The 13,467-nt window shown below is 43.3% G+C and overlaps 1 protein-coding gene across 1 annotated transcript in view; it reads left to right on the forward strand.

The window, feature by feature from the left end:
• atmin (ATM interactor) overlaps window positions 1-12,447 on the forward strand; it is a 34,022-nt gene extending 21,575 nt beyond the window's left edge. The window contains exon 4 of the mRNA XM_068049101.1: window positions 4,959-12,447. Within this exon, the coding sequence (XP_067905202.1) occupies window positions 4,959-6,774 (1,816 nt within the window). The 3' untranslated portion in view covers window positions 6,775-12,447. The remainder of the gene's footprint in view (window positions 1-4,958) is intronic.
• The last annotated feature ends 1,020 nt before the right edge of the window (window positions 12,448-13,467 follow it).

A 13,467-nucleotide genomic window follows, 5' to 3' on the forward strand; every position in this document is an offset into this window, starting at 1 on the left:
TCAACTTCTTGAGTAAACCACGGCTCCCTTGCTCGACAACTTCCTCCCTGCCTGACAGGTACATACTTATCAAGGACACGCATTAGCTGCTCCTTGAATAAGCTCCACATTTCGTTTGTGCCCATCCCCTGCAGTTTCCTTCCCCATCCTACACATCCTAAATCTTGCCTAATCGCGTCATAATTTCCTTTCCCCCAGCTATAATTCTTGCCCTGCGGTATATACCTGTCCCTGCCCATCGCTAAGGTAAACCTAACCGAATTGTGATCACTATCGCCAAAGTGCTCACCTACATCTAAATCGAACACCTGGCCGGGTTCATTACCCAGTACCAAATCCAATGTGGCATCGCCCCTGGTTGGCCTGTCCACATACTGTGTCAGAAAACCCTCCTGCACACACTGGACAAAAACAGACCCATCTAAAGTACTCGAACTATAGTATTTCCAGTCAATATTTGGAAAGTTAAAGTCCCCCATAACCACTACCCTGTTACTCTCGCTCCTGTCGAGAATCATCTTCGCTATCCTTTCCTCTACATCTCTGGAACTATTCGGAGGTCTATAGAAAACTCCCAACAGGGTGACCTCTCCTCTCCTGTTTCTAACCTCGGCCCATACTACCTCAGTAGACGAGTCCTCAAACGTCCTTTCTGCCGCTGTAATACTTTCCTTGATTAACAATGCCACACCCCCCCCCTCTTTTACCCTCTTCTCTGTTCTTTCTGAAACATCTAAATCCCGGAACCTGCAACATCCATTCCTGCCCCTGCTCTACCCATGTCTCCGAAATGGCCACAACATCAGGATCCCAGGTACCAACCCATGCTGCAAGCTCACCCACCTTATTCCGGATGCTCCTGGCGTTGAAGTAGACACACTTTAAACCAAGTTCTTGCTTGCCAGTGCCCTCTTGCGTCCCTGTAACCTTATCCCCTACATCACTACTCTCAACAGCCTGTACACCGGCACTGCAATTTAGGTTCCCATTCCCCTGCTGATTTAGTTTAAACCCCCCCGAAGAGCACTAACAAATCTCCCCCCCAGGATATTGGTACCCCTCTGGTTCAGGTGAAGACCATCCTGTTTGTAGAGGTCCCACCTACCCCAGAAAGAGCCCCAATTATCCAGGAAACCAAAACCCTCCCTCCTACACCATCCCTGCAGCCACGTGTTCAACTCCTCTCTCTCCCTATTCCTCTCTTCGCTAGCACGTGGCACAGGCAACAACCCAGAGATAACAACTCTGGTTGTTCTCGCTCTAAGCTTCCACCCTAGCTCCCTGAATTTCTGCCTTAAATCCCCATCTCTCTTCCTACCTATGTCGTTGGTGCCTATGTGGACCACGACTTGGGGGTGCTCCCCCTCCCCCTTAAGGATCCCAAAAACACGATCGGAGACATCACGTACCCTGGCACCTGGGAGGCAACACACCAACCGTGAGTCTCTCTCGTTCCCACAGAACCTCCTATCTGTTCCCCTAACTATGGAGTCCCCAATGACTAATGCTCTGCTCCTCTTCCCTTTTCCCTTCTGAGCAACAGGGACAGACTCTGTGCCAGAGACCTGCACCCCATTGCTTACCCCTGGTAAGTCGTCCCCCCCAACAGTATCCAAAACGGTATACCTGTTGTTGAGGGAAACGGCCACAGGGGATCCCTGCACTGCCTGCTGGTTCCCTTTCCTTCCCCTGACGGTAACCCATCTACCTACTTTTACCTGAGGTGTGACTGCCTCCCTATAACTCCTGTCAATAATCCCCTCCGCCTCCCGAATGATCCGAAGTTCATCCAGCTCCAGCTCCAGTTCCCTAACGCGGTCTGCGAGGAGCTGGAGTTGGGTGCACTTCCCGCAGATGCAGTCAGCAGGGACACTCTTGGCGACCCCTACCTCCCACATTCTGCAGGAGGAACATACAACTGCCTTTACCTCCATTCCCACTATTCTAGATTCCCAATAAATCTACTGAAAAACCAAACGAAAAAAAAAAAGTCAAAACTTGTTCGCTTAGCAATCCGACGGACTGAAGTTTTAAATAAAAAGCTTACCTTATCAACACCCTAGAGTCCTTTTTTTTTGGTTAGAGGAGGAGGGTGGGTGGGAGACACTACACGTGTAGTGTCTCGGGTACTGCCACTGCCCAAATAAATAGTTTTCCCCTACCCAGCAGTCCCCGGTCCTCCGAAACAAAAAAGGGATTAACTTGTAACTTACTGAAATTGACCGCTCAGCTGAAAGTCCGCTCCGCACCCCGTTCTATCAAGGCTGCTCCTCGCAAAAGACAAAGATTTTAAAACTGCCCAAATAAATAGTTTTCCCCTACCCAGCAGTCCCCGGTCCTCCGAAACAAAAAAGGGATTAACTTGTAACTTACTGAAATTGACCGCTCAGCTGAAAGTCCGCTCCGCACCCCGTTCTATCAAGGCTGCTCCTCGCAAATGTATGTGACTTGAACGGGAACTTGCAGGTGATGATGTTACCATGCATCTGCTGCTTTTGCCCTACGAGGCGGTAGAGGTCGCAGGTTTGGAAGGTGCTGTCTAAGGAGCCTTGGTGCGTTGTTGCAGTGCATCTTGTAGATGGTACACACTGCTGCCACTGTGCGTCGGTGGTGGAGGGAGTGAATGTTTGTTGATGGTGTGCCAATCAAGCAGGTTGCTTTGTCCTGGATGGTGTCGAGCTTCTTGAGTGTTGTTGGAGCTGCACCCATCCAGGCTAGTGGAGAGTATTCCATCACACTCCTGACTTGTGCCTTGTAGATGGTGGACAGACTTTGGGGAGTCAGGAGGTGAGTTACTCACCGCAGGATTCCCAGCCTCTGACCTGCTCTTGTAGCCACGGTATTTATATGGTTACTCTAGTTCAGTTTCTGGTCCCTGGGATGTTGATAGTGGGGGATTCAGCAATGGTAATGCCATTGAATGTTAAGGGGAGATGGTTAGATTCTCGCTTGTTGGAGATGGTCATTGCCTGGCACTTGTGTGGCGCGAATGTTACTTGCCACTTATCAGCCCAAGCCTGGATATTGTCCGGGTCTTGCTGCATTTCTACACGGACTGCTTCAGTATTTGAGGAGTTGCAAATGGTACTGAACATATTGCAATCATCAGCGATCATCCCCACTTCTGACCTTATGATTGAAGGAAGGTCATTGATGAAGCAGCTGAAGATGGTTGGGCCTAGGACACTGCCCTGAGGAACTCCTGCAGTGATGTCCTGGAACTTAGATGATTGACCTCCAACAACCACAGCCATCTTCCTTTGTGCTAGGTATGACTCCAGCCAGCAGAGGGTTTTTCTCCTGATTCCTATTGACTCCAGTTTTGCTAGGGCTCCTTGATGCCATACTCGGTCAAATGCTGCCTTGATGTCAAGGGCAGTCACTCTCCCCTCACCTCTTGAGTTCAGCTATTTTGTCCATGTTTGAACCAAGGCTGTGCTGAGTGGCCCTGTTGGAATCCAAACTGGGTATCACTGAGCAGGTTATTACTAAGCAAGTGCTGCTTGATGGCACTGTTGATGATGCCTTCCATCACTTTAATGATTGAGAGTAGACTTATGGGGTGGTAACTGGCCGGGTTGGACTTGTCCTGCTTTTTGTGTACAGAACATACCTGGGCAATTTTCCACATTGCTGGGTAGATGCCAGTGTCGTAGCTATACTGGAACAGCTTGGCGAGGGGTGTGGCAAGTTCTGGAGCACAGGTCTTCAGTACTTTTGCCGGAACATTGTCAAGACCCATAGCCTTTGTGGTATCCAGTGCCTTCAGTTGTTTCCTGATATCACGCGGAGTGAATCGAATTGGCTGAAGTCTGGCATCTTTAATGCTGGGGACTTCAGGAGGAGACCGAGATGGATCATCAACTCAGCACTTCTGGCTGAAGGTTGTTGCAAATGCATCTGCCTTATCTTTTGCACTGATGTGCTGGGTGCCCCCATCATTGAGGATGGGGATGTTTGTGGAGCCACCTCCAATTAGTTCTTTAATTGTCCACCACCATTCACGGTTGGATGTGGCAGGACTGCAGAGCTTAGATCTGATCCGTTGGTTATGGGATCGCTTAGCTCTGTCTATTGCATGCTGCTTATGCAATTTGGCATGCAAGTAGTCCTGGGTTGTAGCTTCACCAGGTTGACACCTCATTTTGAGGTATGCCTGGTGCTGCTCCTGGCATGCCCTCCTGCACTCTTCATTGAACCAGGGTTGGACTCCTGGCTTGATGGTAATGGGAGATATTCTGGGCCATGAGGTTTCAGATTGTGGCTGAATACAATTCTGCTGCTGCTGATGGCTCACAGCGCCTCATGGATGCCCAGTTTTGCATTGCTAGATCTGTTTGAAATATATCCCATTTAGCACGGTGATACTGCCACACAACACGATGGACAGTATCCTCAATGTGAAGGGGGGATGACTTTTTCCACAAGGACTGTGCGGTGGTCACTCCTACCAATACAGTCTTGGACAGAAGCATCTGCAGCAGGCAGATTGGTGAGAACTCGGTCAAGTCTGTTTTTCCCTCTTGTTGGTTCTCTCGCCACCTGCCACATACCCAGTCTAGTAGCTATGTCCTTTAGGGGCTCTATAATTGGCCTCAGTATCCCTGGATTAGGGTACAGAAAATCAACCATTCGGTCCTGATCGCATTATGGGCAGCAGGTTATCAAAGTATGGAGGTGTGGATGTTGTATCTAGGCAGAGTTTAAAATTCCTATGAAGCAACTATGTTGTATTATGCAATAATCATTATCAGCTTGGATATCATCATGGCCATTTGAATGCCCTCAAGGGGAAAAGTTGTGTATTTTCAGGCAAATATTGATAGTAAACAGACTCCCATGTACAAGATTTGCTAGCTTTACTTTCAAAAATAAAAAGGATTTTGCAAAAGAGGTGAGCTATTTTATGTTTCTATTACTGGGGTTCTAATGACCTAATTTGTCTGTCTACTATTTAGGGATCCGCCATGCAAGAAGAGGAAAAGTGAGGGGTTAAATCAGAATCACCTGAACAAGGTAGAAAAAGAGAAGCAGAAAGTCCAGGTGCTCCAAGAGCCAATGGAGATGAACAAGAGAACCTGCATCAAAAACTTCGGTAGAGATGATGGCAATAATCAGACTCCAGCTCCGGCAAAACAAATTCAGAAATTGTTGTTACCAAAGCCCAAGGTTGCGCTAGTCAAACTTCCTGTAATGCACTTCACACATTTACCAGTCCTTTTATCTTCAAGCACGTCCATGGATAATTCTGTCAAGTCCATTGTTGTTGCTGTTGACAATCAAGGATCTGTTATGAGCACAATGCATATTTTGCCTACGTCAGTGGGAACACTGGCACCAGCTTTGGAGGCAAAACCATTGAATTTTAAAGGCGGTCTGCCCATCTCCAAGGTAACTAATGTCATGATGGTTGAACCAGTCAGCACTGCAGTGCAAGTCAACATGGATTCAGGTTTTGCCAATAATCAAGGAATGTCATCACTTGGAGACCTGGGCCAAAAGAACAAGTGTATCTCCATGAATGTTCAGACAGACATATCATACCTTGCACAGAACACAGCACCAGAGTCTCTAGCTACGTGCTGCTCAACAGAGAACACTGTGTCGGCTTGTGCACAGACTGATCTGAGTTTCAGTGCTCAAGTGTTGCTACCTGTAAGTGTCCAGACGCAAACATTCGAACCAGACACTAAAATCACTACATCGATAAGTGCTCAAACAGATTCTTTTGGCCAGTCTTGTTTTCCATTGTGTGACGTTTCCAGGAAAAAGCAAACTAGTTTGGTAAATTCTGCTCATGATAAAAGCCCTACAGTTCAAGCACTAATTAATGCAAATAATCATGAAGACATTTTTGACCATTCTTTAGTTTCCTCTTATGGTGTCTGTAGGCAGACTCAAACTACTTTTGCCCTGGATGCAAATGACATGGACCAAAGACAATCTCATGATGATCTTTTACAGAACTCTAAGTCAGCTGTTGATTTTCACATTCAATCTACTTTACTTCAACAGAACCCTATGACTGACAATCAGACTCAGACAATTAACCTATTTAATGACTTGGAAAATATCCTGTCTGAAAGTATAGCTGGTCATTCATTAGAAAACCGTGGTCTTTTGTCTGATGCCAGCAATGCCTCTGGAGAGAGTATGACCAGCAGCCAGACACAAAGTGCAGGTATTGACTTTGATATTGAAGAGTTTTTATCTGCAAGCAACATACAAACGCAGACAGAAGACAATGAATTTGGTGCTTTACAGACAGAGTCTGCCTTGGAATCTCTAGATATTGAGACTCAGACAGACTTCTTGTTTTCAGACCATCCTGCCCAAGCATACAATGGCAGGGGACAGTCCAACTATTTAGGACTAGAAATGTTTGACACACAGACTCAAACAGACTTCAATTTCTTATTGGACAGCAGTCCACATCTACCTCTCGACAGTATTTTGAAACAGTCCAGTTTCTCTTTAAGTGCAGAGTCTTCTGGTACCAAAACCCAGACTGATGTGTGCTGCAGAAATCATTTCGGCAGTGCCACTGAGAGTCATGTCCGGTTAAACTGCGCCGAAACGCAGACAACCAGCAGCTCCTTTGAAAACCTCGGCAGTCTTTTCTTCACTAGCAATGAAACACAGACTGTAATGGATGACTTTCTGTTGGCAGATATGGCATGGAACACCATGGAATCTCATTTCAGCTCTGTTGAGACACAAACATGTGATGAAATCTTTTCCTTATTTCAAAATACTGATAAAAACAGTGACTGAAGTGCACAGACTAAAAAGGAGCTTTGGTGTCTTTTGGAAAGTGCCAAAGTTTAATGTTAAGTTGCAGTGCTATGAAACTGTGCACCTCCTTTCGCAGCAGTGTATTATTGCTGGAGGGAGGGGGGTATAATTTTTGGTGGGAAGAAAATGGCAAAGAAATCCCAGATAAATAAACTGACCTAGTTTGTTGAGGTCTTTCTTCCCCTTACCCTTGGATGCCTGCATACTTTTTCTTTGATGGAAAAGCAGCTAAGCTTAATACTTCTAGGCTTCTACCGATGCTGTGCTGTGATTCACCATTCTTTAGTATTTCAGAGTAGCCCCTCTCTCTTCTACCTCCCCCATCCAGTTTGATGCTCTTGCTTTCCTCTTGGCACCTTCCTCAGATATATGTTAGCGTTGGATATGCTTTAGGACAGTTACAGAGACGCATCTTTCTGTGTTTAACTGTAAGGCAATATATGCCTTGATTTGCCCCCCGCCTCCCTCAATTTCATGGTGACATCATTTTTTAAAATTTTCTTTCTCCTCTGCACCCTCTACCCTCTACCCTACCCTTGGACGCTCTTGGCTGCTTTCTGTGTTAGAGTTTCATGGACACTGGTACTTTGTCCAAGTGGCAGTCATTCACGTGAGACCCTTGCTAGCTTGTGTTGACAGGCTCTTCAGTGAAAAGGAGCATCACGACTGGGGTTGTTAACTCTGGTTGGACATATTCCTGGAAATTTCATCATGACCTCTTGCTTCCAAATATCCTGTTGTAGCACTTTGATTGCAAAAATATTGGAGTTATCAATAGGTGAAAGTGTTCAAAGAATTTTACTTTAAAAAAAACCTTTGTTTTTATTGCCCCTGTGAATTTTGGGGACTCCAGGATAAACCTGGCAGGTTAGCCACCCTAATCGCAGCCTAACCCAAATCTGGTCTCGGCTGATGTCCATACATGCACTTTGAGCACGGTTTGTTGGATAACCACTGAGAACAAGAGCTCCTGCCAATTGCCCCCTACCTAATCTAGTGGCACTGAGGTTAATTGTAGTATTCTAGTCACTGCCCCAATGCTGAGAGCGCAGACTGCAGATTGAAATTGGAACTTTACTGGTGTGTGTGATTCAGCTACTCAACGTTGAGCATTCGGGGAGGAGAGTATTTTTGACACAACGCTGAGAATGTAAGTGGATGTGCATTGGTGTACTTTTTTCCAGAAAAGCTATTGATTAATGCAGTTCACGCTACCTGTTATTTGTGGCATGACTTAGATTATATTTATTTAACTTTACCAAATTAGTGAAAAGCTTTCCTGACCTTCCAAGACACAAACAATAAACCTGGTCTTGCCAATCCTGAAATGTAAAAGTCTCCGTGGTTGACCACCTTGGTTCTTCTCTCAGCTGCTGAATTTGCACATGTAACAGCTTTTGGCCCCTTCATTGGCTGTAAGTTTGAATTGTTCCTGTTAGTAGTGATTTGATTTTTTTTTTTCTTTCTTGGCTGCGTTTTGTGCCCTGGGTCTTTAGAAATTGCTTCACCATTTCAAGTGACCGTACGCATTACTGCTCTCTTAATTATTGCTCACATAAAGCAGTCTGGAAGGCTGTTGAACCATGTGTGCCCATCCTCCTGGGCTATGAGAGCAAAGAATCCTCAGCTATGAAGGCCATCAGCTCAGCTAAAGCAGGCTATAATAAGGCAAGAAATACTTCACTTACTCCACCCACGATCCCAGTGCAGTGCGCAAGTATCTGGAACAAGATTGAACCTGATTTATCAGATCATACTTGCTTCTTTCTTGTGAATTTCTGATGCTTCCGTACAGGCCTTGAAGTTGGGCTCTATACCTATTGGCTGTGATTTTAGCTTGACCATTTCACAGCATTAACTAATAAGATCTTCCTTCCATACAAGTTACTGTCACCAAGTGCCAAGGCACCTGTTTGGGCAAATGGAGATCAAGTATTGAAACCTGGGTCTCAAAATCCAGGCTTTTAAGCAATATCATGAGAGCATTTCCTTGAATGCGATGGGGTCCTGTCCAGATAATATACGCTGCTGTGCCCTTGCTATGTCACTGAGCAATTTCTGAGACTGTTTTAGAATATAAGCCTAAATGAATTCTTCAGGGAAAAGGAGACCTTTTTTGTTTTGCTACATCTAGTGGCTGAATCTGTGTGAATCCCGAGAAATGTTTAATTTTAATCTTCTAGTTCCTCAGCTTCTACGTTTATGTATTCCAAACTCCCAGTGGATACTCTAATTTCTATTTACAATCTCTCTCATTTGTGAAAAATGAGGTTTTCTAGGCCTGCTGGTAAATTTGATGGAGTTCGAGTGTGACCAGAAATGTGTCTGGAAACCAATGTCAGTGTCCGCATTGGGAGATAAAGTACTAAATTGTTAGGAATTGCTCCAAGCAGTTTTACAGAATTGGTGATTCTCAGAAACAAGTAAATGACAATAAATTTTTGTGTTCCATAAAAGTGAATGTATATCTCAAATTGGGACCACAAATGCATGTCACAATTAGATGAGTTGATTCCAGCAAGTGTTGAGAGTAGCGAAGAATATTTGCTAATCAGTAAGCATCATAATGTCAGGGTCCCATTTGTAAGTGTAAATTGCTATCTGTGTACGTTCGCTGCACAAATCTGGTTGTGTTTGATTGCCCTATCTGGTTGAGCTTTTGTTTTTGCAAATGTTCAGAAATAAATTGTGAGCCACAAATGTGATTCCTGGCTTCAAAGCTGCTTGGAAACCATAAGACACTTGCCAAAGGGGAAGAACATATCCTTTTTCAGGCCAAATTTAGTTATTCGAGCTTCAAATGCCTCCTGTCTGGTGCAGTCTTTGGAGGAGAGGTGGTAGGCATAAAAAGCCCTTTCACAGCTCCAAAGCTAACAGCTCTGGTAGACTTGGTACTCATCTTCCCAGTTGGAAGTATCAGTACACACCACCCAGGGCAGTGTCTTGAATTGCACACTTTATTTCCAAGTCCATGTCACACGTTGGAAAGATAGCTTCTGAAGATGCTTTAACACTCTTTCATTGGTGAGGTGTGATGATACAGCAGCTCTCTAATGCACAAAGTCCTGGCTTCTTATCTCTCTCTCTCTCTCTCTCTCTCTCTCTCTCTCTCTCAATTTTCCATTTTGCTAACTTCCCAGAGCTGTATCCACTTGATGTGTATTTCATTAATTTCACATAAGCATTTACTTTAGACCAAAAATTAGACTGCACACTCAATGACATTGCCTGTATTTGTGCTAGACTGTTGCTTTTCAATGCAAAGTGTAGCTTTGTATCTCTGATAGACAATGAAACTTAACTGTCTATTTTTTTAAAAAAGGTCCATCCGAGAAAACAGCTGCTCCATACTGCATTGACAAGTATACCTGCACATACCTTTAGTAGTTTTTGAGTGTGCATTTGTGTTTCAAGGGTCACTCTGTGTTTGTACTGCAATATTTTCACTAATACCTCTTTCATTCTTTTATGTGTTGAATTGATATGTAATTTAGTTATTGTCAGTAGTTTGATTCTGAAGTAAATAGCAAGCTCAGACATCCATGATCTCTGGAATTAACTTCTTTCAGTTACTCTTTAGTATATGGTTTTACTGCTGTAACTAGACCTACTTAACATAGTGGTATCAAATCATTTCAGGTAAAATAGTCCAGTAATGCACTTTTAATGCTTCAATAAACTGCTTTTATGACACTAATTTATTCCTTGAAATTGTTTTAATCGCTAGCAGTGCCAGTGATAAACCTGTAACCACCAATACTTCATCGTCACATTATTAAGTTTAAAATGTTGTCCCCAGACAAACTTCTATTTTTTCTCTCTCCACCACCACCCCCCCCCCCTTCCCCACCCCGGCCCCCGGCAGTTCAAGTGACCAGAATGGATGAGTCCTTCCCTCCTGTGATTTACCGAAATCTCAGTGCAGCAAATAGAGTGCAACTGTGTAAATATTTGTATCCCCTTTTTCCACTGAAATCATTAACACTGAATTAAATCCCTTTATTTTCAAGCTTATGGATACAGTTTGGCACAGTCAAAAACCTTTTGCACATTATCAGACTTTTGACATTATTGACCTTTGTTATCAACTACAGCAAGCGTGGCTATATTAACAGGTATTTCAACATACTGTGGATTAATTACTGCAGTGTAGACTTACAAGGAGTAACCTGCACATTTTTACTAAGCATTGTAGTCTTAGCCTGCTCTGTCCTCACTAATGCACCTCGTGCACCTGTTTCTGAAATGGTTACTTCTGTGTGAAGTTTAATGAATGAAGTGAGGTAATTTGCCTTGTACAGCTTGTAGTCCTTATTTTTAATGTTGACATACTTTATGTTCCATATTTTGCACCATTCTGTCTCAGAAGTAATAAACTTCATACGAGAAGTAAATTGCAGTATTTTTTGTGGGTAATGATTTAATAATGCGTTTCACTTTAACTTTATGTACATACAATACATATTAGGTGTCATCCCAAATATTTAGATGGAATGTATTGGGATTGCTTGCTTGAGGATGTCAGTTGTTTGGCTGGCAATTGACAAAGTGGACTGTGCTTTTGAAGTGAACTAAGTGTTGCTGTGACTTTTATTTTTGTCTGGTCAGTGATTTATGTTAATTTACCTTCAATTTATGAATAGCAACAAAACTTGAAAAGTGAATAACTTTTTTACGTACTCTTGTCTTTACACTTTCTATATTCCAATCACAAATTCTTCCCTCTTGTGATGGAGCATTGAGTTATTTCGCTGTTCTCCAGATGCCCTGATGGGTAAAGTTACTATGTGGCATAACACAATGTCAAACTGACCAGTCGTCCTAGGTTTGATTCTCAGTCTGAAAGTGACACAACTAGTTTTGGCGTTCTTGGGTTCGGAAGGGGGAAAATCAGCCACCATTCACAATCCTGATCACTGCTCCGGCACTCATTTTGGAATGGTGCATGTGGCAATGTTGGGTAAGGACAGGATCAGGCTTGGGTGGTGATTGCTCAGACACTAAATATGCTTTTATATGGGAAACAGCCACCTGGTCAAAATAATGGAAGGCTGCTGACATTTGTGGAACAGGAGGTGGTGCCCTTTGGAGGGGCGGAGGCAAAATTGACACAAAGATATCACCAAGTCTGTGTGATTCTTTAATTTTGTTTTTGATCGTTGCCATATTTACTAAGATTCCTGTTGAGTTGTATTTCATCTTTGTGTCTCCTTCGTTAATGTAACACTCAAACCAAGAAAAAACTGCATGGTTCATGACTTTCACCTGTATTTATGTTTGCACAATACTAAACAAAAGGGTTTGTGTGATTTGAGATGAGTTTAACTGACAAGCAGCTGCTCCACACAACCTTGCACAAGCCTCTGTGATAACTTTTTTTCCCCATTTGTGATGAATTGTGCATCTCTTACCATGTAAAGATCCCAAGTATCGTATCAATGCATGTGAAATATTGTCAAGTGTTTTTGTTAAAATATTTTTTGTCATGAGTGAAAATTTCTTTAAGTTGATGCTATAACATGAGATTTATTTCATTGTATTCCAGTTAGCTGGAATTTTGCACATTAAATTATTTTCTCAGTGTATAGTGTCAGTGGATGTTTTATGTAAAGTACTTGGTTGCTGGTCAAGATTATGCAAAATTGCACAAAATAAAGATCAGTTTCTTCTCAGCAGCGCTTCTTGATTTTCTTTCATGTAAGCTTAATTTACAAAAGTGTCCTCCTTTTATTTCAGCAGACTGCTGTGTTGCGTAATTTGTCTTGCCATGGTTTTGAACTACACTTTTTCAATTCAGTTGCAAAGCCAACCTTGCTGATTTCTACAATGCAAATGAGGAAACGATAAAAGTAAACCAGCCTTTTTTTCTCAAATTATAGCGTAGTTTTGTGTGTGTGGCCTATGCCCACTGGCAATTGAGTTGAGGCTACTGAATAAATTTCCCTACAAGGCATTCAGCAATTAGAAAAATACTTTAATCCCTTTATCTGGAATGGCTTTGAAATGTGGTTGCATGGGTAGACTGGTTTGTTTATAAAGACATAACTACTGTGTTTTTTAGTACCACTTTCCATCTTGGCTGAAAAACCTTTTGTTCAGGGTGTACCTGAGCTGCTGTCTTGACCGAGATTTGCGTAAAAGGCTTAGGTCAAGCTTGTGATCAGAGGTTGGGATTAATGCTTGTGAAATCTTAATGCCAGGTTTGTCTGAAGATTTCTGCTGTGTGGTTCCAGGTTTTTATTTTAACTCTTTTCCACCCACCCTGCAACCTTCCTGAAGGTTTCATTTGGCAACAGTTGCTTTTGGGCATCTTGCCAGGGCAATTACTCTCGAGCCTTGATGTCGCATTGCTAGGCTATTCAATGGAAAACCCAGGCTTGTTTAACGTCATGTAGGTAGTTCAGTAGGAGTCTTGAACTATTGCAAATGTGGAAACGCTAGCCAATTTCCATTTTCGGTACCCAGGGACAGTGAAATCAATTGTACTGACTCAGCTAAGTTGGCACAAACCCAGGACCAAACCTGGCTCCTTCCTAGCCTATGGATCAGCTATTCCATGGATAAACTCAAGCCTTTGGAAGAGTATGGTTCCAGTTTCATTGCCTTGAGGTGGTAAACCTTTTTGAGATTTGTATTATGCTCCCATCATCTATATTCACTTCTTTACAGGGT

The sequence above is a fragment of the Heterodontus francisci genome, chromosome 17, assembly GCF_036365525.1.
Source record: "Heterodontus francisci isolate sHetFra1 chromosome 17, sHetFra1.hap1, whole genome shotgun sequence".
Taxonomy (NCBI): domain Eukaryota; kingdom Metazoa; phylum Chordata; class Chondrichthyes; order Heterodontiformes; family Heterodontidae; genus Heterodontus; species Heterodontus francisci.